Source organism: Carcharhinus amblyrhynchos, chromosome 26, assembly GCF_965287045.1.
Source record: "Carcharhinus amblyrhynchos chromosome 26, sCarAmb.v2.hapA, whole genome shotgun sequence".
Taxonomy (NCBI): Eukaryota; Metazoa; Chordata; class Chondrichthyes; order Carcharhiniformes; family Carcharhinidae; genus Carcharhinus; species Carcharhinus amblyrhynchos.
Window position 1 is genome coordinate 32,695,107 of NC_137349.1, and position 24,617 is coordinate 32,719,723.

Consider the following 24,617-nt stretch of genomic DNA (forward strand, 5'->3'; position numbering starts at 1 on the left):
CTCTATCCATTTTGATCATGGCTGATCATCAAATTGAATATTCTGATCTCCCTTTCCCTTCATATCCCTTGATCCCTTTAGCTCCAAGAGCTATATCTAATTTCTTCTTGAAATCAGACAACTTCCTGTGATAGTAAATTCCACAGATTCACTACCCTCTGGGTGAAGAAATTTCTCCTCACCTCAGTCCTAAAAGGTTCACCCCCTATCCTCAAACTATGACCCTAGTTCTGGGCTCCCCCATTGGGAACATTCTTTCTGAATCTACCCTGTTAAAATTTTATAAGTTTCTATGAGATTCCCTCCCACTCTTCCAAACTCCAGTGAAGAGAATCCTAACTGATTTAGTCTCTGTTCATATGACAGACCTGGCACCCCAGGAATCAGCCTGGTAAACCTTTGCTGCACCCCTTCTATTGTAAGGACATCCTCCCTCGGATAAGGACATTCCATTTAGGCAGCAACCTAAAAGGGTTAGCTTCAACAGTGTGACTTCTGGATTCTTTTTTTTGGGGTGGTGCTGCTGTCTGAAACAGCAACTGATCACTGGCTTCCATCCTATTACTCATTTATAACTAACCTCTAACTAACTGGGTGGCACTACTGCCTCACAGCGCCAGGGGCCTGGGTTCGATTCCCAGATTGGGTCACTGTCTGTGAGGAGTCTGCAAGTTCTCCCCGTGTCTGCATGGGCTTCCTCCGGGTCCTCTGGTTTCCTCCCACAGTCCAAAAGACGTGCTGGTTAGGTGCATTGGCCATGCTAAATTCTCCCTCAGTGTACCCGAACATGCGGCGGAGTGTGGCAACAAGGGGACTTTCACAGTAACTTCATTGCGGTGTTAACGTATGCCCATAAATAAACTTGAAGGCTGGAATTTTACTGTTTTGCCCTCCCTGGAATCAGGTTCGCAGAACGGAATTCTCCATTGGCCTCGAGTGGGATTTTACAAACCTCACCCGAGTGGAGCGAGGTCATAAAATACCGGTCAGGAACTTTGCCCATACCTGTTCAAGCCTGTGGTAAGAGGAAGTCACTGACTGCATCACTTTACAGATCTTCTATTCTAGGAGGGTAGCTCTCCAGATTTTAACACCATTTTGCATGGGTGGTTTCTGGGGTAAATGCCTCCCGGAATGAACTTATGAAAATGATGGGCAGAAATTGCTTCACATTCATGATTTTTGTGTCGACACTTCCTAGCCATCTCCCCCCCGTGCCCTCCCCCCCCCCCCCATCCCCCACTGCCTCTGCCCCTCGCAGATCTCTTGGGAGGGAGAAAATATTGTCATTTGTTTAACTATGGACCCATCAGAGTTCAACTCAATTCTGTTCTCAAGAAGCATCCAGAACAAAGCAAATATTTTGGTTGGCGGATATGTGCGAAAGACCTGTCTGCTTTTATGGTTGGTGGGTAGGCCGATTGGCCACGTTACCTTTATGTTTTAGCCTCAGCCCGGTTCCAGGATGGGATGGAATGTCTGGGCTGAGATAAGATTAATGAAGGTGTCTGGGGACTGTGGTTTGTGCCTGAATGCACTGCCTTAAACACTCTTTGCAGCCATTCTCCATTGCAACTTATTTTTTACATGTCTGAAGTTCCCTGAGACAGCTGTGCAGCGGCTGTCACCCTGAGGGAGGAGATTAGAAGCACCAGCCCTGACCCTGGCTTTTCTTAATGCCCACCCTCTACCCGCCCTCACTGCCAGCGTTGTTGGCTGGCCAGCGTGAAATTGTGTTCCAGGCCCAGAAACGTATTTTTCCCCTGCTCCTGGATACACCCAGGATGGGATTTTACGGCCTTGCGCGAGCGAGACTGGAAGTTCCCACTCGAGGTCAATGGACATTTCCATCGTCCGCCCCTCGCCCACTCTGATTCCATGGTGGGCAGGGCGGTAGAATTCCGGTGCAGGTGTATTCTGAGTCCATTTCGCTTGACAGATGTAAATTCAGTCCATAGCTTTGGAAGGGGTGCAGGAAAAGATCAGATTGAGAAGGTCATTAAAAATCAATATGGGAGATTGTTGACTTTATTAGTCAAGGTGTATAGTAGAAAGGACTTTATGCGAAACTTTTATAAAACATCAGCCCTTGCTGGAGAATTATGCTGAGTCCTGGGCACTATATTGTAGGAAAGATGTTGAGAGGATATAGAAGAGATTTACTAAAATAGTCCTGGGGTGTGGAACTTTAGTAAAGTGGAAATAAAGATCAGCAAACAGGGGTTGCTCTTCTTGGAATAGAGAAGGTTAAGAGTACATTCACGTAGTCCATCTCTGACTTTCCCCTTCCTTGACTTCCCCTATCTGGGGATAGGCTATCAATCCATATGCATGGTAAGACCATCAACTCCCCACAGTTACCTTGACTACACGTCCTGCCACCCTGCTTCTTCTAAGCACTCTGCCCCAAGAAAACAATACCATCTTATCCAATCTTTCCCCATAGCTACAATTCTCCAAACCTGGCAATATCCTCGTAGATCTCTTCTATAACCCCTCTAGTATAATCACATCTTTCCTGTACCATGGTGAACAGAACTGTATAAAGTACATAAGCATGGCCTAAGTTTGTTCTGTGCAAGTCCACCAGGATGTTCCCTCTGTTAGGTATGATGCCTCGGCGAATTTTGGGCCAGTTTTAACTCTGAGCAGATGAGTTATGAGGGAATTAAAATCTCGCCTTTTGAAATCTACCTTGCTGTGAATAAGGTCAGATTCCAGAGATTCAATGATACCCGCAGCATTCCAAGTATTATTGGCAGAAGTGCGGCAAAATAATCTAGGACAAGTATTACTCTGATCGGTTAACTGAATGTAGGAAGACGTCCCCTTAAAAATAAATTACTAAAGCAGAATGTTCTGTACTGGATAATTGATAGAATGTAGAATCCTACAGTACAGAAGGAAGCCATTCAGCCCATCGAGTCTGCACCGACCACAATCCCACCCAGACCCTATCTCCATAACCCCATGCATTTACCCTAACTAGTCTCCTTGATACTAAGGGGCAATTTAGCATGGCCAATCCACCTAACCCACACATCTTTGCAGTTTGGTCAGTAGGAGTGGACAGTTCCATCCAATTTCAATTTTCATCCTGCACCTAATGGTACAATCGGCAAACTTTTACCTGTTGCCATTGCTGTTTATTTCCAGAACCAGCTGCTGGTCTGTTGCCAGAGGCTTATAGCTTGAGGGGACAACGTTCCACATCAAGTGTGGCTGACCAAGAGTCTCTCCCATTATTACCACCTGCCACTGGAAGGATTTGCAGATTGACACCCAACTTGTTTGGCCATGTTATGAATGCACCTTGCTTGGCCGTCAAATCCTGGAGTGGGATTTGAACCTGGAGCTTCTGGCTCAGAGGCAGGGACACAACCCACTGCGCCACAAGACCTCAGTAGTGGCCAGTTGCTAATTTGTATCTAGAGAGCCAACTAGAGAGGCAGAGGCTGTAACCTTACGATCGTTTTATGCTGACGGGATTTTCCCATCCCACCACAATGAACAGAGATCTCTGACCTCGCTGAAGAGGGAGTGTGGCATGAATGGCTGGTAAGATCGCACCCAGAGTGTATTACTGGAGAAGGTGAGATTGGAAAATGAGTAAGTGGGATTGAAGTTACCAAAGCCTGTCAGGGTTGGTTTAGTTGATAGAACTATACCCTCTGGGTCAGAAAATTATTGATTCATGTCTCATACCAGCTTTAAGCTCATAATCAATTGAGTCCAAGAGTCCAGTGTCGTAAGGAGGGAATGGTTCACTGCAAATGGCTCTGTCCTTTGAATGAGTTGCTTAAAAGAAATTCTGGGCAGGATTTTACAGTCTCGCTCATTCCGAAACCATAAAATCCCATCCCAGGTCAATGGACTTTCCCAAAGTCTGCCCCTTGCCTGCTCCAATGGCAGTTGGGATGGTAAAATTCCATTTATTCCCATTGTTCAGGTGAATGCGAAAGATCCCATGGTACAATTTGAACATTAACATGGAGCTGTCCCGGCAAGCATTCCTTCTGCAAACCAATACCTTGTAAAATATTTCACCTGGTCTTTTGTTTGAAAGGTTTTTAGATGGCTGAGGTGCAGTATGTTTGTGTGAACGACTGAAAAGATTAGGGTTGATATCTAAGCATTCTTATTGTAAGTCAAAAAGTGAACTTTTCAACCCTCCTGCAATTTCTACCTTACAGCTGGGAGCAATGTGACTCTGACAGTAACACAGTCTCCACCTCACCTATCTGCAACGGAAGGAAACTCGGCAACAATGAATTGTTGGATCAATGGTTTGAGTTTGGATCAGCGGATAGAGTGGAGTAAAAGTTTCCAAGATCAAAAGACAGTAGTGCTCACTTCCAAAGGGAACACAACCAAAGTTCACCCAAGGATGAAACACTTCCTCAATGATACAGTTAGCATTCTGTCTATCTCCCGAGTAAACCTGAATGACAGTGGGGTGTACGTGTGTGAAGTATTAGTTGAGATTCCTGGGCCAGTGCACAGAGCACTTGGGAATGGGACTCGCCTGGATGTCCAAGGTACGTGTTATTAGTAAGTGACGGTATTTTGACTATCAAAATTCATACGTACAAATATAGTCCCCATCCAGCAGTGATTTATAATGGGCCCGATTTTACCATTTTGATTCTAAGTGCTGAATCTGGGCACAATTCAGATGCCAACTTGGAAACCTGTTCTCGTGCGCCCCCATACACACTCAGCCTGGAAAAAAAGTTGTGAGTCTGAGTCGTGTTGTGGGCAGGGCTTATCGCGCCCGAAATGCTGCAGATCCGACCGGAGCTTTAAGCTGCGCACGCGTGGTTAAAAAAACGTGAAAAAACACGCCCCTGTCACATCGGCTCCTGAGTCACATAAAACGCAGAAAGCGGCTCAGGAGCGAAAAGCGGGAGCGATGGGCCCCACAGACATCACCCCGTCCCCGCAACGTAACTTTCCACCTTATCAACCATCCCCAACCCGCTACCCAGACCGATTGTGACCCTTTGCCCCCCCTTCCCCCCCACCAATTGCCTGCAGAGTGGCAGCGGTTACCCCCACCCACCCCCATCCCCGCCTCTCCCCACCACCAGAGATTTATCTGACCTCCCTCACACTCGACAGACTGGAGGGGCTGATTGTGGACAAGTCCCCAGGACCGGATGGAATGCATCCGAGGGTTCTGAAAGAAATGGCGGAGGTGATAGTGGATGCCTTGGTGGTTATTTTCCAGACGTCGCTGGATTCCGGGGAAGTGCCGGAAGATTGGAAAACGGCTAATGTTACGCCGTTGTTTAAGAAGGGTGGCAGGCAAAAGGCGGGGAATTATAGGCCGGTTAGTTTAACGTCTGTGGTAGGTAAAATGTTAGAATCCGTCATTAAGGAGGAAATTGCGAGGCATCTTGAAGGGAATTGCTTGATAGGGCAGACGCAACACGGTTTCATGAAAGGGAAGTCGTGTCTGACAAATTTACTGGAGTTCTATGAGGATGTGTCTAGGGCAGTAGATAGAGGAGAGCCGGTGGATGTGGTCTTTCTGGATTTTCAGAAGGCGTTTGACAAGGTACCTCACAAGAGGTTATTGCAGAAGGTCAGGGGACATGGAGTTGGGGGTAGGGTGTTAGCGTGGATAGAGGATTGGTTGTCAAATAGGAGGCAGAGAGTGGGGGTCAATGGGTGCTATTCGGATTGGCGGTTGGTGGCTAGTGGGGTGCCCCAGGGGTCGGTGCTGGGGCCTCAGCTATTTACCATTTATATAGATGATCTGGAGGAGGGAACCGAGTGCAGGGTGTCGAAATTTGCTGATGACACCAAGACTGGGGGAAAGGCAAATTGTGCGGAGGGTGTGGAGAGTCTGCAGAAGGATCTAGATAGGCTGGGCGAATGGGCCAGGAAATGGCAAATGGAATTTAATGTTGGCAAGTGTGAGGTGGTCCACTTTGGTAGGAAGAATGGTAGGAAGGACTATTACTTACGTGGCAAAAAACTGCAGCAGGCGACGGCGCAGAGGGACCTCGGGGTCCTTGTGCATGAGTCGCAAAAACCCAGCTTGCAGGTGCAGCAGGTGGTCAGGAAGGCGAATGGGATGCTGGCCTTCATAGCGAGGGGGATTGAATATAAAAGTAGGGAGGTCTTGCTGCAGCTGTATAGGGCATTGGTGAGGCCGCAGCTGGAGTACTGTGTGCAGTTTTGGGCGCCGCACCTGCGCAAGGATATTTTGGCCCTGGAGGGAGTGCAGAGGAGGTTTACTAGGCTGATACCGGAGTTGAGGGGATTGAGCTATGAGGAGAGGCTGAATAAACTAGGCTTGTACTCGTTAGAGTTTAGAAGAATGAGGGGAGATCTCATTGAGACGTATAAGATGATGAATGGGATGGATAGGATAGAGGTGGAGAGACTCTTCCCGCTCAAAAAAGACAGTAGGACTAGGGGGCACAGCCTCAAGATAAAGGGGAGGCGGTTTAGAACGGAGTTGAGGAGGAACTTCTTCACTCAAAGGGTGGTGAATCTCTGGAATTCTCTGCCCGTTGAAGTGGTGGAGGCTGCCTCGCTAAATATTTTTAAGAAGCGGGTTGATGGGTTTTTGATAAGAGAGGGGATTAAGGGTTATGGGGAGAGGGCGGGAAAGTGGAACTGAGCCACGACAGATCAGCCATGATCTTATTGAATGGCGGGGCAGGCTCGAAGGGCTAGATGGCCTACTCCTGCTCCTATTTCTTATGTTCTTATGTTTAACGCCCCCCCATCAGAGAATGATCAGGTCCTCTTCCTTCCCACCTCCACCAGAGAGCGATCGGGCCTCCCTTTCGCCCCCCCCCACCTCCACCAGGGATGCACCTGACCTGCCTCCCTCCCCTATCCCCGCCCTCCACCAGAGAGCGATCTGGCCTCCCTCCTCCCTCCCCCCACCAGAGATTGATTGGGTTTCCTTCATCCCTCCTCCCTCTCCCCCCACAACCAGGGAATGATCGGGCCTCCCTCCTGCCTCCCCCCCCCCCCCCACCAGAGAGCGATCGGGCCTCCCTTTCTCCCCCCCTCACCAGTCCGCTTCCCCCTCCCCACCCCACACCCTCCACCCGCTACCCCCGACCTGAGTCAGAGAGCTGATGGGAGCTCTGAACTTACCTCGTCAGAAGCCGGAGTGCCCGAAACAGACCTTTCCGAGCACGTCTGTTTCGCACTGAATTCAGACGCACAAATGCGATGGTAAAGGGGAAAACGTTGGTCAAGTTGGGCGGGCAGCCCATTAATTCAATTTAAATGTGGGCAAATGCATTTAAATCGCCGTCGCACCCGTTTTGGGTACGGTTCGGATTGCAGCCATTTTCGGGCCTTGGTAAAGTGGGCATCTGCATGGACGCGGGTACGGATCATCTAGTTGCCTCACGCCCAAGTTTACCAAGTGTTTGCACCCAAAAATGGGCATGACACAATGGTAAAATCGGGCCTGAGCGTAGTTGTACTAACACTCTGACCCATCATGGAATCTCCTAGGAGAGGCAAAACAGTAGATTAAACAAAAACCCTCAGGGAAATTTGGAGGCAAAAAGCTGGAAAGATTCCTCTCAGATCTGCTTAGGTATTTGAAACTAGTCCAGCAGATCACATTGACCCTAATTTATATTATGAAATACTGACCTCGTGGATAAGATGGCCTTCAACCTAGATTTAGACCTCCAACCTATGGGTGGCATATGGCGCAGTGACTAGCATTGCTGCCTCACAGTGCCAGGGACCTGGGTTCAATTCCGACCTTGGGTGACCTATGTGGGGTTTGCATGTTCTCCCCGTGTCTGTGTGGGTTTCCTCCCGGTGCTCCAGTTTCCTCCCACAGTCCAAAGACATGCAGGTTAGGTTGATTAGCCGTGCTAGATTGCCCCTGAGTGTCAGGGGTTCTATGTGGGGTGACAGGGATAAGGCCTGGATGGAATTGTTGACAGTGCAGGCTTGATGGGCCAGATGACCTCCTTCTATGATTGTAAATTGTCAGTGTAAATGGTAAAGTAGGTTTATGGAAATAAAGCTGTAAATGTAGAGAGAATGGGGTCTAACAATCAAAGACTATTCTCTAAGTAAGCTTCAAAGCTTCCAGGTAGTCCAGCCGACTCCAACGCATTTTGGTAACGAGAATGGGGCTTGGCTGAGATTGTTGTCAGTGCAGACTCGATGAGCCGAATAGCCTCCTTCTACACTGTAGGGATTCTATAGACAGAATCCAGTCCAGCTCTCATTACAAGGAAAACAGGTAACTGCCTGTACAAGTTGGAAACTTGTCACACAGGCTCCATATACTTAACTTGTAGTCCTTGTTCAAAGTACTTCACTATGAAAAACATTAAAATGGAGAATAGTCTAGTTTGAGAGCTCTTCATTTTGTTAATGTAACAAGTTTAACAACATATGTATTTATTATTCCAGATAATAGTGCAAATTTGACACGTTCAAATGGCAGCAGCACAGGTACGTGATATCTCCCAGTTACAGTGAAAAAGCTGTAACATCCTTTTCCTTTACCTGCTATCTTGTGTCCCATTTGGTGGAAGTTTCCCCTTTTTTGCATAGTGTGGACAGGGATCATAGAATCACTACAGTGCAGAAGGAGGCCATTCAGTCCATCCAGTCTGCACCAATCACAATCCCATCCCTATTACCCCATTCATTTACCCCGCTAGTACCCCTGACACTAAGGGTAAATTTAAGCATGGCCAATCAACCTAACCCACATATCTTTGGACTATGGGAGGAAACCGGAGCACCTGAAGGAAACATCCGCAGACAGAGAGAGAGAGAGAGAGTGCAGACTCCACACAGACAGTGACCCCAAGCTGGGAATCGAAGCCGGGTCGCTGGTGCTGTGAGGCAGCAGTGCTAACCATTGTGCCACTGTGCTGCCATGGTGTTGAATCCTTCCGGCCCCAGTGACAGCATCACGCTGGCGGGGCAGCTTCTGATTGAGCAAGAGGCTCTGATTTATTATAATGGTGCTCCCAAATTTGAACACCTGGGTTCCCACTGGTGGGGGAGGGGGCTGTAGGGAAAATTGTGATGAGACTTCCCTCCGATGTGAAACGCCTCGTGCAAAATTTCCTACTCCCTCTAGCCCCAAGAACTAGATCTAATTTCTTCTTGAAACTTTTTAGCCTCAGTTACTTTCTGTGCTGGTGAATTCCATCCATTCACCATCCTCTGGGTGAAGAAATGTCTCCTCATCTCAGTCCTGTAAGGTTTACCCCTTATCTTCAAACTATGCCCCTCTAGTCCTGGACTTCCCCACCGTCAGGAACATTCTTTCTGAATCTAACTCTGTTAGAATTTTATAACTTTCTATCAAATCCCCTCTCACTCTTCTAAACTCTAATACATACAATCCTAATCATCTTAGTCTGTCCTCATATGACAGACCTGCTGTTGCGCACTCAGATGAATCGATCTTGGACAACCAGGCCAGGGAGAAGTTGCGTGGGGCTACCTTTTTCCTTCCTTTCCCTCTGCCTCACGCTCCTCGAGCACTCACTGTATAACTGGTGGGTCTCATGATGGGATGGACCAGCGTGTAACGGACCAGTGACCTTGACATGAGCTCTGCCAACTATAGGGTTCTTCCTGAGCAGTGAAAGCCTCAAAGATTTCCTCTACCACATTTGATGTGGCAGCATGGCACTGGGTATATGAATGCTGCCAATGGTTGAGTAGGTGGCACTCATTTTGCCTCCTGAAACGGTCTAGCAAGCCTTTGAGTTTGACGGCGACCAGGGATGGGCAATAAATGCTGGTCAGCCAGTGGTGCCCACGAACCACAAATAAATAAAGGAAACTCCAACCTGTAAGTCTGTGTCAGCCCAGGGTCTTCATGGGTTTAGACTCCAAATTAGACCGCGTAGAATCAAAGAATCCCTACAGTGCAGAAGGAGGCCATTCGGCCCATCGAGTCTAGTTCCTATTCCCGTAACCCCTCATAATTACCTGCACAGATTCAAACTCTGATCCAGGCCAGGATGACCTGTTTTAGATTCTGAGCTGCTTTAAGTCAGGCCTGAGCTTTGACTCACCTGTTACGTAATACCGCAGAATGCTTTCTTGTGAGAAACTGGGCTGTTGCTATGGAAGATTACACAGAAGCTGCAGCTTGGGAGTCTGACATTGTACAGAAAGACAGGGCCACTTCCACTGTGCACAGCAGCCGACAATTACCTATTCTGATAATATTTCTCAGATGTTTCTTTCTCCCAGAAGAACAGATTCATTCACTGTGTAATTACTCTTTGCACTTAGAATTATGTACCAACTCGACATCTGTGTGTTTAGATAACCAGGACAGTATCAAGAAACCGAAACAACATGGTACGTCATGCTCAAAGAATTTTTGCTGTATATATATATATATATATGACTCACAATTGGCTAAGGCCAAACTTTTGCCATAACAAAGAACTTAAAAACTGAGCAATGGCTATAATTTCTTCAGAGGTGATTTTTGAGGCTCCTTTCCAGCATAATTAAGAACTCCACGCACCCCGGACATTCCCTCTTCCACCTTCTTCCATCTGGAAAAAGATACAAAAGTCTGATGTCACGTACCAACTGACTCAAGAGGAGTTTCTCCCCTGCTGTAGTCAGATTTTTGAAAGGATCTACCTTGCACTAAGTTGATCATTCTCTACACCCTAGCTATGACTATAAAACCACATTCTGCACCCTCTCCTTTGCTTCTCTATGAACGGTATGCTTTGTTTGTATAATGTGCAAGAAATAATGCTTTTCACTGTATACTTATACATGTGACAATAATAAATCAAATCAAATCAAGTGCGGGCCCATGTTGATGAGGTTCCATGTCACAAAGCGACCACCTCTTTCCTATTTGTGTTTGGAGAAGGGCAAGGAAAATTCCGGAATTGTGTGGAGGTTAGCAAGATATTGAGTGAAAGGAAATGAGGCAGAGAAGGGATTGCATGCAAGCCTGTTCGGAAAAAGAGAGACACAATTTGCTTCACATTACTAAGGGAAGGAACAATTTCCAAGGAGGATTTAGCCTCAATAATGCTGCTTTTGCATTTTTCAAATACTTAAACCAGCATAAATGGTGAATATTTAATTCAGCCAGCTGTAGAATGAAAATATCTCATCAAAATGGCCAATGCGTAATATTTTATTTATAGATCCTGCTTTGTGCATTGGGACATGGAGTAACATTAGATATTGTAATATGAATGGGTAGTGAACTTTATGATCTGAGGTACTAACAAATATCCACAATGGTAATAAGCAGTTGTGGTATATACATAATATTAATATACATACTGTTACGATCTCAGATGATGTTAATACTGGGCAAATCAGATCCCACTGTGAAACTTGGCTTAATCCCAGTGTGAAACCTGGCTTGATAAGATCCTAATTTAGATTTTCTTTAGAAAACATGGAAGTCAGTTACTAAACACATTCACAAGAGTACCTTGACACAATGACTAAAATGTTTATTAAACAGGATAAATGAACTATTGTTCACCGGACAAAAAAGGTTAGAAAGACTTCAATACAGGCATCAGACATTTATTCAAACTCACTCTGTGATTGGAGACCTGTGACTGGTGGTGTTCTGCAGAGCTCTGTACTGGGACCTCTGCAGTTTGTGAAATATATGGATGATTTGGAGGAAGATGTGGCTGGTCTGATTAGTAAGTTTGCAGACGACACAAAGATTGCTGGAGTTGCGGATAGTGATGAACATTGTGAGAGAATACAGAATATAAATAGGCTGGAAAATTGGGCAGAGAAATGGCAGATGGAATTTGATCCAGATAAGTGTGAAGTGATGCATTTTGGTAGATCTAATGCAGGAGGTGCTATACAGTAAATGGCAGAACCATCCGGAGGATGGACACGTGGAGGGATCTGGGTGTGCAAGTTCACAGATCCTTAGGGGTGATGGCACAGGTAGGGAGGGTAGTGAAGGAAGTGTGTGGCATGCTTGCCTTTATTGGAGGGGGAATGGAGTATAAAAGTTGGCATGTGATGTTGCAGTTGTGTGGAGTGTTGGTTGGGCCACATCTGGAATGCTGCATCTAGTTCTGGTCGCCACACTACCGGAGGGACATGGAGGCTTTGGAGAGAGAGCAGAGGAGGTTTACCAGGATGTTATCTGGTATGAGAGTATTGGCTATGAGGTGAGATTGAGTGGACTGGGTTTGTTCTGGAGAGACGGAGTTTGAGGGGCGAACTAGTGGGGGTTTATAGGATTGTGTAGGGCATGGATAGGGTGAACGGTTGGAGGCTTTTTCATTGGTGAGAAATGACAAACACAAGGGGTCACAAGTTCAAGGTAAGGGGGGCAAGGTTCAATACGGATATGTGGGGAATGTATTTTACACAGAGGGTGGTGGCAGCCTGGAATGCACCACCTAGCAAGGTGGTTGAGGCAGACATGCTAGGATCATTTAAGACTTATCCAGATAGCCACATGAACAGACTGGGAATAGAGGGATACAAATGGATGGTCTAGTTAGGAAAACATGATTGGTGCAGGCTTGGAGGTCTGAAGGGCCTGTTCCTGTGCTGTATTGTTCTTTGTTCTATTCGATACGGCACGGTGGTTAGCACTGCAACTTCCCGGTGCCAGGATTCTAGGTTCGATTCCAGCCTTTGACATTTTCTCCATGTTCGCATGGCTTTCCTCCGGGTGCCCCAGTTCTTCCCACAGTTCAAAGATGTGCAGGTTAGATGAATTAACCAATGTAAATGCACAGTGTTACGGGGATGGACCAGGGTGTTGGAACTGGATAAGATGCTCTTTTGGAGATCAATGCAGACTCAATGGGCCAAATGGCCTCCTTCTGCAGTGTAGAGATTCCTTACAGACACAAAACCCCAGTAAAGATTTACTACTATCTCACCACTAAGGCTTCTTCCTTAGGCTTGCTCAATTGCAAATGGTTTTACTTCCAGCAAATTTTGAAGCATTCATTAGATTATTTTTTCCCAAAAATTTGGTATCTTTCCCAAGAACTGCAGTCTAAACTCACTAATGATTCAACTTCAGAGCAAACACATGCATTTTCTAAACTCAGCTTCCCTACAGTCTGGCTGAATTTCTCACTAGAGAGTTTTGAACCCCTGCGTTCACTTTCTCTGGCATATACATACATTGACTAACCTGTCCTTCTGTCTTTCTATTTGTCTCTGTGTGACCATGGATCTCTGTTATGAGGCAACAACACAGTTTGTTCTACTTAAGAAGTTTATGCTCCCCCCCATTGGATTTTGAGGGGGTGAGGGATCTAGTCCCTGCTATCTGAAAAATTAAGGCCCATTTCCTTTAAATTCACTGCACTACTAATCCCTTTGTAACCCATCCCTTCACTTCAGTAGGAATAGAGGGCACAGCCTCAAGATAAGGGGGGGTGTGGTTTAGAACAGAGTTGAGGAGGAACTTCTTCACTCAAAGGGTGGTGAATCTCTGGAATTCTCTGCCCGTTGAAGTGGTGGAGGCTGCCTTGCTCCATATTTTTAAGACGCGGGTTGATAGGTTTTTGATAGGCAAGGGGATTAAGGGTTATGGGGAGAGGGCGGGAATGTGGAACTGAGCCACGACAGATCAGCCATGATCTTATTGAATGGCGGGGCAGGCTCGAGGGGCTAGATGGCCTACTCCTGCTCCTATTTCTTAAGTTCTTAGATTGTGAAACCTCATTAACAACGCATTTGTACAAACAGGGCCCCCAGACTTCCCGGCACTAAGCTCACACAAAAGAAAAATAATTGGATCCATGTTCCACCTTTCTTAATGCGCAATTGCAAATATAAATTAAACTTAAAGTCATATGTTGTTTCTAACAATATATTTGTTGTATATGTATGTGCGTGTATATATATGTAAATTGCAGTGATTTGTCAGATGCAAGCAGCCCATAGACTCAAGTGATTGAATTATTTTGGTTTTGAGGCGCAGACATACTGAATACGACAGAGATGTTCTAAAATATAGCTCGTGGAACTACTTCCCAGTATGATATGATTGAAAAGATCAGAGTAAATGACCGAAATGGGGGGGCAGTGGCACAGTGGAAATATCACTGGACTAGCAATCCAGAGACCCAGGGTAATGCTCTGGGGACCCAGGTTCAAATCCCAGCATGCCAGATAGTGACATTTGAATTCAATAAAAATCTGGAATTAGAAGTCTACTGATGATCATGAAACCATTGTTGATTGTCGTAAAAACCCATCTGGTTCACTAATGCCCTTTAGGATAGGAGATCTGCTGTCTTTACCTGGTCTGGCTTACCTTGGTAGTGCATTGCAGGCCGCCACCACCCTCTGTGTAAAATACATTCCCCGCATATCCGTATTGAACCTTGCCCCCCCTTACCTTGAACTTGTGACCCCTTGTGTTTGTCATTTCTCACCTATGAAAAAGCCTCCAACCATTCACCCTATCCATGCCCTACACAATCCTATAAACCTCCACTAGTTCGCCCCTCAAACTCCGTCTCTCCAGAACAAGCCAGTCACATTGCTGTGACTCCAGAGCCACAGCAATGTGGATGACTCCCAACTGCCCTCTGAAATGGAAGGTAGTTATAGATGGGCAATAAATGCTAGGCCAGCATCCTGTTAAAAATGAATTAAAAAAAAGTATGTACTTATATATAATATATACATGCATGTTGGCATAGTGGCATAGCGCTGCCTCACAGCGCTAGGGACCTGTGTTCAATTCACGGCTTGGGTCACTGTCTGTGTGGAGTTTGCACATTCTCCCTGTGTCTATGTGGGTTCCTCCCACACTAAATTGCCCCTTAGTGTCAGGGGGACTAGCTAGGGTAACTGCATGAGGCTATGGAAATATGGCCTGGGTGTGGCTGTTGTCAGTGCAGACTTGAAGGGCCAAATGGCCTCCTTCTGCATTGTAGGATTCTATGATTCTATACGATATGATATCATATATATAAGCAATGATGGGCATTGCTTTGGCCCATCCAATTTATCTCATAAAATTGTGATATCTTGTGAATCACATGTATGCTTTTCGCCCCACCTGAATTCATGTTTCAGAAGAATCGGCTACATTATAACGTTGTGCTGTCATGTAGAAACATCCAATAAGTTCATTGATAAATGATAAAAGTGAATGGTGACCTGATCATTTCATCCTACTTAACAGATTCAACAAGATGGATCCTGATCAGCTGTATAACGTCGATCACATTGATTGTGTCAGTCACCACTTTCTTTTTGGCTCGAAGATTAATGAAGAGAGGTAAGGAGGAAATGGGGTTGTGCTAAAACGGAGATGGCCAAAAGTAAACAGATGACATTGATGCTAATACAAAGGATGCTTTAGAAAAGCTAACAAAGCTCAACGCAAACAAATCGACAGAAATGACGGCATCTATTTCAGGGTCGCGAAAGAAAGTTGACAGGAGATTTGTGAGACGCTGGCGATCATTAAAAGAGTGTCAGTAGATTGGAAAAAGACCATCATGGTGCCCATATACAGAAAGGGTGACATGCTTGATTCAGAGATTAATTCATATGAAAATACGTTGAATCGCTTAACAGGAATCTATTTGAGGGACCGTAGAATGATACAGCATAGATGGAGGCCATTCAGTCCATCCACCCTATGACAACTTTATGAAACATCTGTCTAAATACCTACTGTTTCCCCATAGTCTTCCAATCATTGTAATTCAAGTCTTAACCAATTTCCATTTGAAAGTTATTATTGAATCTACTTTATCAGACAGTGCATTCCAATCACTATAACACTAATTTATTATTCTCCATTTTACCTCTGGTGATTTTGCCAATCGATCACCTTAAATCTGGCCACTGGAAACAGTTTCTCCTAATTTACCCTGGGTGGCATCCTTTGCCCCTCTCCTCCTACAGCAGCATTGGCTGGTGGTGGGATCTTCTGGACCCCTCGCTGCCGGGTAACCTGCGGCAGGGGTTTGCCGTCAGCAGGACAAAAAGATCCAACTGTCAGGAACGACTGGAAAATTTCGGCCACTGTATCGAATCCATCCATAATTCTTAGATTAACCTTTCCCGAAGCTTCGTTGCTTCAAGGAGAACAACCCATTTCTCTCGTCTCTCCAACTAAGTGTTGTATTTCATTCCTGTTACCATTCCAGTAAGTCTCCTCTGCACTCTCCCTCAGGCCTTGACATCTTTCCTAAAGTGCATTACCTAGAATAGGCCACATTATTCTAGCTGGAACCTAATCAGTGTTTTATAAAGGATTAGCATAGCTTTCTTGCTTATACTCTGTGCCTCTATTTTTAAAGTTAAGGAGATGTAGTTCTACAGTAATAACTTAGTAAACTTAAGCTAGCAGGCACTCAGAAGAGGACAGCCCTGTCTGAACAACCTGCTTGATGGAGATGTGACATCGGCATGGTGGCACAGAGGTTAACGCTGCTGCTTCATAGTGCCAGGGAGCCGGATTCAATCCCGGCCTTGGTAAACTGTCTGTGTGGAGTCTTCATGTGCTTCCCATGGGTGTGTGGGTTACCTCCGTGTGATCCAGTTTCCCCCCACAGTCCAAAGATGTGCAGGTTAGATGGATTGGCCATGCTAAGTTGACTCTTAGTGTCCCAAGATGTGCAGATTGGATGGATCAATGCACAGGGATAGGGCAGAGGAATTGGACCGACGTAGGGTGCTCTTTTGGAGGGTGAATGCAAACTCAATGGGCCAAATGGCCTCTTCTACACTATAGGGATTCTATGGTTCTTTGATTGAATTGGATTGAGGGGAAAACCCTAAATAATAGAATTCCTTGACATCCACATCAAGCGTGGTTGACCGGGAGTTACTCCCACTCTCACTTCCAGCCATTGGCATGTTTGGAAGGATTTTCAGATTGATACTCAACCTGTTTGTGTGCATTATGATTGCACCTTCCTTGACCATCAAGTCCTGGTGGGACTGAGCCCTGGAGCTACTGGCTCAGAGGCAGGGATGCTACCCACTGCGCCACAAGGCTTCCTCCTGTATGATATAACCAATCTTATATAATATAACCAATCTTGTATAGCCTGGCGGGAAGAAGCTGAATTATATTTTAAGCGAGTATGAAAATGATTGCTGCCTTTCTTCTTTTTACAGGTGAGCCTGTGTACGTTAATATAAAATACAGAAATAAAGTTCATCGGAACTATCAGCCGACAGATCAACTGAAATGTGAAATATATTATCTCAAGTAGTTGTGGATATCCAAAGACAGTTGGCCACAGATTTAAATGCTGCATTGAAATGACTGAAGTTTGACTGATCAGGTTGACATGGTCTGAGATATTTAAGGTATTGGAAGACAGTTGGACTTCAATTCTGCTCATGGAGGCTGACTCACCCTACAAATGTGAGCAAAAATCCATGGTGACATGAATGATTTTGTAAATTTTAACTCTCAGAGAACCTGGTTTCTGTGTGGCCTCTACTGACAAGCGGACAATCAATTCTTCACATACGGGACTAAATTGAGCAGGGTTAAAGTGCGGACTCAAATTGTTTAGCTACGGCCTACAACTGCATACAAAGCCTAACACAAAGCTTGCTGTCAGGAATGCTCCATCTTGGAGTTGGTAAACAGTGTTCAGTGGCAACGATACTCTGCATGCAGAACTGCTTACTGCAAACCTTCATCCCAGGCCCTTGCCAAGTGGAAGAAAACAACTCCTTGTAATATAAACGGCAATGGTGATTAAGCTAATGGCGAATATATAACATCAGTGATGTCTGATCACTTATGACCAGAGCTCAGTGAGAGATCGTAGAATCCCGACAGTGCAGAAGGGGGCCATTTGGCCCATCAAGCCTGCACCAACCACAATGTCACCCAGGCCCTATCCCCGTAATAACACATATTTACCTTGCTAATCCCCCTGACACTTAGGGGCAATTTATCATGGCCAATCAACCTAACCTGCACATTTTTGGAGTGTGGGAGGAAACTAGGGCACCCAGAGGAAACCCATACAGACACAGGGAGAATGTTTGACTCCACACAGACAGTGACCCAAGGCCAGAATTGAACTCAGGTCCCTGAGGCAACAGTGCTAACCATTGTGCCACCATGTTCTGGATGGATCCTGGTGGTTCCCCATCCCTAAAAATAGTTGTACATAATAAATATGTGGAAGTTCCTAGTGTCCTTATTTTCAGTGGTCCATGTTAAAGACAGCCCGGGACCATTTACTTCACGGTGGCAATGATAAACCTACTGGAAAACATGGATTGTCAGTGAAGGGAACAAGTGGCGGGAAAGTGGAAGCCGTCAAATGCAAAGCAGCCAGGGAAGAACTGCAACAACAAATCAGAGGGAAAAGTGTCAATACATCCTAAATAAAAGTATCAGACAAAGAGGGAATATATCCTACTTCTTCCCGAATGTTTTGACCAGATAGAATGGGCTGACCACACAGCACACTGGCAAAGCTGGCACTGCACATTCAGCGGGCATAAGACTGCATGAGACAGCGGGCATAAGCATGGCAGCCTAATAAAGAACAGGTCAGCAAACTCAGACACCTCATTGAAGAGAGGATGGATGAAACATGTAGAGGGGAGCTGAAGGTCTTTGTCGAAGATGATTTGGCTTCACCGGTCTGGCGAGGAAAGCAGTGACATAGAACAACCCAAGGCAAGAGCTAACTTGCCTACAGACAACCAGGCAAAGAAGCTTCTGGAAAGCCCAGCGAAACAGTTGCAGGAAATAAATTCCACTCAGAGAAACCTGATCTCAAAACTGAAACAAAAGCAACAGCCCAATAGCATCCACTGATCTCGCACATGTACGAAGATAAAAAGAACGACACTCTGACTGGGTGGAACGCTACATAGCAACAGAAACAGAGGTGGAATCCAGCTTAATTCCAGATGTCGATTTTATTGCAAAAGTTTTGACATGTCAAAGTCTGGTGAAGGGAAGAAACGCACTGCTGTAAGGGAAGGATGTGCGCAACAAATAAATGCCAACAAATTTTAAAAAACCCATCAACTCTGCATGAGAATAATTTTCCTTTCTCTTTTTATCGATCTGGTTCAGTTGTGAATGCAACATTGGAGTTACACAGCAGCTGATCCCAGGGCCAGGAATTATTGAATGCGTTTAAGCAACAGACAATTTTGCCACACGGTGGACTTGCTGGATTGCAGACTTACCATGACTGGTCAAACAGCAGGAGGAGCTGACAAGTTCTTTCCAGAAGGAGCAGCTGGTACCATACCGGCAAAAGGTAGAAAAGCATAGGAAGAAGAAGAGAACATCCAGTCCTCAACTTTCCACATTAAACTGGAAGCCGACTGACTTACCGACATTCCAGGGAGATAATAAACAACATACAGCCAACTCGTCCTTCAAGAGAGACAAGAACATGGTCGGAGGCGATAATCTAAGGATATTATTGCTAGACTATTAATCCAGCTACTATTCTGGGGACCCGGCTTTGAATCCCGCCACAGCAGATGGTGGAATTTGAATTCAATATAAAATATTTTATTTAAGATTTAAGAATCTCCTGATGACTGTGAAACCATTGCCAATTGTCGGAAAAACTCATCTGGTTTCCTTTAGGGAAGGAAATCTGCCGTCCCAACACGTTCTGGCCTACTTGTGACTCCAGAGCCTCAGCAATGTGGTTGACTCTCAACTGCCTTCAGGCAACTGGGAAGGGCAACAAACGTTAACCTGACAGCAATGCCCATGTTTCAGACGGAATAAAAAAAACTAATATCAAGAGTCACGGTGGGAGAGCTGGAGGGAGGAGGAAGACGGATAATGCAAAAATGTTAACGGTAGTGTTAAAGACTTGGAGTGAGATATGGTATAAAGGGTTAATACTTATTATGCTAATTATTAATGTACATCATCAGTAATGTCAGATTATGCAAGACCAGACCTCAGAGAAAGATGGTTCTGGAAGGACTCTCATTCTTTTTCATTCCTGTACATCATTGTACTTAATTAATAAATGTCTGAAAGTTCCTTGTTTTCAGCAGTCTATGTCAAACGTACTCTGGGACCATTTATAATGATGCTTTTAAAACATTATTTAATGTGATGTGGGTATCACTGTCTCGACCAACATTTATTGACCATTCCTAATTGTCCTTGAGAAGGTGGTGATGAGATTCTAGAATTGCGGTAGGTACACCCACAGTGCTGTTAGGAAGGGGTATCTGGGATTTTGATCCAGCAAAAATGAAGGAATGACTGTATTTCCAGCTCTGAATGGTGTGTGGCATGGAGAGGAACCTGCCGCATTTGTTTCCCTTTTCCTTCTCGGTAATAGGGGTCACAGATTTGGAAGGTGCTGTTATCACGCAAACCAGCTCCCATTCTCCGACTCTGTCTACACTTCCAACTGTCTCGGAAAAGCAGCCAGCATAATCAAGGACCCCACGCACCCCAGACATACTCTCTTCCACCTTCTTCCTTTGGGAAAAAGTTATAGAAGTCTGACGTCATGTACCAACCGACTCAAGATCAGCTTCTTCCCTGCTGCCATCAGACTTTTGAATGGATCTCCCTTATATTAAGTTGATCTATCTCTACACCCTAGCTGTGACTGTAACACTACATTCTGCGCCCTCTGCTTTCCTTCTCTGTGAATGAATGAATGTATTCCATCACCCTCCTGACTTGTGCTTTTTAGATGGTGGCCAGGTTTGGGGAGTGAGGAAATGAGTTATTCATTGCAGGATTCCCACTGCCTGACCTGCACTTGTAGCCACAGTATTTATATGACTCGTCCATTTCAATTACAAAAAATAACCCTCGGGATGTTGGTAGTGAAGAATGTAGTAATGGCAATGCCATTGAATGTCAAGGGGAGATGGTTGGATTCTTTCTTGTTGGAGATGTTTATTACCTGACACTTGTAAGGCATGAATGATACTTGCCACTAATCAACCCAGGTCTGAATGTGGTCAGGTCTTGATGTGTAGGGGTTGCTTCAGTATCTGAGGAGTCACGAATGGTGCTGAACATTGTGCAATCATTGGCAAACATTCCCACTTCTGACCTTATGAGGGATGGAAGATGAAGCAGCTAAAGATAGTTAGATCTGACAGTACCCTGAGGTACTCTTGCAGTGATGTCTTGGAGCTGAGATGATTGGCCTCCAACCACCACAACTCTCTTCTGTTGTACCAGGTATGACACCAACCAGTGGAGAAGTTTCCCTCTCATTCTCATTGACTCCAGTTTTGCCAGGGCCCTTTGATGCCACACTAGGTTAAAAGTTGCCTTGATGTCAAGGGCAGCCTCTCTCACCTCACTCCAAACATTCAGTTCTTTTGTCCATGTTTGGACCAAGACTGTAATGAGGTCAGGAGCCGACGGAATGCAAACTGAGCATCGGCGAACAGGTAATTACTGAGTAAGTGCTGCTTGTTACCACTGTTGATGACATATTCCATCACTTTGCTAATGATTGAGAGTTGACTGATGAGGCTGTTATTGGCTGGTTGGATTTGTCATTTTTATTGTGACTTGAACATATCTGGGCAATTTTCCTCATTGCCGGGTAGATGCCAGTGCTGGAACAGCTTGGCTGGAGATGTGGCAAGATCTGAAACACAAGTTTTCAGTATTAATAGTTCATTGCTTACAAGAAAAACAAAATATTCCACACTAACAATAAAAATTATATTATTCGATTTAAAAATAACTGTTTCCATGATATCGGATCAGATTTAATCAGTATTTTTTGTGCAAAATGATGATACTTCCTTTGAAGACACCTCCCAATAAATGTTTCAAAGTTTAAAAAAAAATATCAGGACATTGGATGCGCATATCATACAGAACAAGAATGAATGTCTTTATATTTATCATCACCTTGCTGCATTTCCTTTGTAATCACAAATTTGGGTGGCACGATGGTTAGCACTGCTGCCTCACTGCTCCAGAGATCTGGGTTCGATTCCTGGCTTGGGTCACTGTCTATGTGAAGTCTGCACATCCTCTCCATGTCTGCGTGGGTTTCCTCCAGGTACTTTGGTTTTCTACCAGAATCCATACATGCGCAGGTTAGGTGCATTGGCCTCGCTAAATTCTCACTTGGTGTTGTGGGACGCATAGGTTAGAGGAATCAGCGGGGTAAATATGAGAGTTTATGGGAATAGGGGTTGTTGTCGGTGCAGACCCGATGGCCCCCTTCTGCACTGTAAGGATTCTATGATCCTATGTCAAAAAATCATATCAATAATACAACACAAAACATGACCAGGCCCAGTCCATCCGTGAGAGGGCTGTGCTCAGAATCACAGGCAATGTTTTCTCCAGATTCAAACACAAACCTGTATCACAGAACTGGAAAGAAGTAGCGAAAGTGGTTGTTGGTTGATTTCCAACCAGCCTTGGCACACTGATGTGCCGTGAAGACCCTCTGAAATGTGCCACAAAAAGAACTTCAAAATGATTCAATTCAATTAAACTAAAACTAAGCTTCATCTTCTGCTCTGCGGTCGCATCTCCAAGACCCGAGGAATCTTGGGTCTCCAGCACATTTGGGAAAAAGCCGCATGCGCGTGGTTTAAATGTTTAAAACAGTAGTCAGGCCCATGCTTATGGTCAACGGGACTTGGAGATGAAGGCGAAGATCCATGCGCCCACAGGAAAAAAAGCAAAAACTCAAGAAGGCACAAAAAACCCTGGGAGAAGCGAGAGAGACAGAGAGAGGTGGAAATAAAAACAGTTGAGGGGACAGGGAGAAGTTAAAAATGAATTTCCAGTGAGGGACGAAGATCAGAGAAAATAACAGGTGTGCCTCAGATTCTTTTTACAGCATAGAGGTGTGCCATGGCATATAAAAAAACTGGGAACTACTGGGTTAGTTAACAATCTTTCACCTCTGGAACCTGGGTTCAAACTGACCCAGTCTCTTCTTGATGGCCGCTGAATTGTGACACTACTTAATTGGAACTATATTGCCAATTGAAGTCAGGCACTGTAGTAGGTGGGTTTATAGCACAGTGGGTAGCCCCACCTGCCTCTGAATCAGAAGCTCCGGGTTCAAATCCCACTCCAGGACTTGATGGCTGAGGAAGGGATGTTCATAAAGCAGGCAAACAAGGTCGAGTGTCAGCCTATAAATTCTTTCAACACACTCTAAAGGCAAGTGGTAAGAGTGGGAGAGATTCCCGGTCAGCTATGTTGGATGTTCAATCACTATCCAGAGATTCTACAACATGTTGCCACAGCAACTTGGATTTCCTGAGTGAAATGTAACACACCATCACACAACATATGTTGAATTCATTTCTGTGCCACGAGTTCAATAAACTACAAACTGTGCAGTGATAATCAGATGATCAGTAGCAGTAAAACAATATGGGGGGTGCGGCTGGAGAATTTTTAGCTGATTAGCCACTATGCGAAATAGGACGCAATAGATTTTAATCTTTGCTTCTAATTGGAGTAGGTGGGAGGAGTGGGGAGGGTAGTGCTGGTTGGAACGTCCTGTTTGGGCACATCCTGTAGAAGGGAGCTGGCCACCTACTTAACTTATGAAGATAGATTGAATAGACTGGGTCAGAGTTTAGAAGGCTGAGGGGGGATCTTATAGAGACTTACGAGATAATGAAAGGGATAGATAGGGTAGAGGTAGAGAGATTCTTCCCGCTTAGAAAGGAAAACAGAACTAGAGGGCACAGCCTCAAAATAACGGGGGGGGGGGGGGGTGGTGCAGTTTAGAACAGAGTTGAGGAGGAACTTCTTCACTCAAAGGGTGGTGAGTCTCTGGAATTCTCTGCCCATTGACGTGGTGGAGGCTACCTTGCTGAATATATTTAGGCCATGGGTAGATAGGTATCTGATAGACAAGGGAATTAAGGGTTATGGGGAGAAAGTGGGAAAGTGGAACTGATCCACTTCAGATCAGCCAGGATCTTATTGAATGGCGGGGCAGGCTTGAAGGGCTAGATGGCCTACTCCTGCTCCTATTTCTTATGTTCTTGTGTTCTTAGCTGCTCTCTGAAGTGCCTATCTAAATCAATCCATACAAATGGGACTTCCATGACGTGATTAGGGCCCCAGTCACAGTTTTAACTGGGTGTTTCACAAACAACATCCATTGGTCAACCCATTAAGATTGGCTTTGATTCACTGGAAGCATAATTCATAGAATCCTTACAGTGCAGAAAGAGGCCATTTGGCCCATTGAGCCTGCACTGACAACAGTGTCACCCAGGGCCCTATCCCATAACCCACCTGACACTAGGGTCAATTTAGTATGGCCAATCAACCCAGCCTGCACATCTTTGGAATGTGGGAGGAAACCGGAATACCCAGAGGAAACCCACGCAGACACGGGGAGAATGTGCACAGAGACAGTCACCCGAGGCTGGAATAGAACGCGGTGCCCTGGCACTGTGAAGCAGCGGTGCTAACCACTGTGCCACTGTGCCGTCCTAATTTAATAGGTCACCTGGCTGTAGGCACTCAGATTATTGGGATGTTAGTTCCATTCTGCTTAGTGAGAGTTTTGATCTTAGCGATTACTTACTTCCACCTTTTCTTTTTGTCTTATTCACCTGAATGAATCCATTTTCATACTGCAGGAGCGTGAAGCAAGATAAAAGCAAATTATTGAGGAAGCTGGAATCTG

At 45.3% G+C, this 24,617-nt stretch overlaps 1 gene segment (V, D, J or C); it reads left to right on the forward strand.

Annotated features, from left to right (window-relative positions):
* The first annotated feature begins 3,551 nt into the window (after positions 1–3,551).
* On the forward strand, positions 3,552–17,851 carry LOC145358920 (Ig kappa chain V region S211-like). The segment is given in 5 exon segments: positions 3,552–3,558; positions 4,194–4,538; positions 8,002–8,004; positions 15,125–15,256; positions 17,113–17,851. Coding segments are annotated over 5 exon segments (585 nt in total).
* Positions 17,852–24,617: the final 6,766 nt, after the last annotated feature.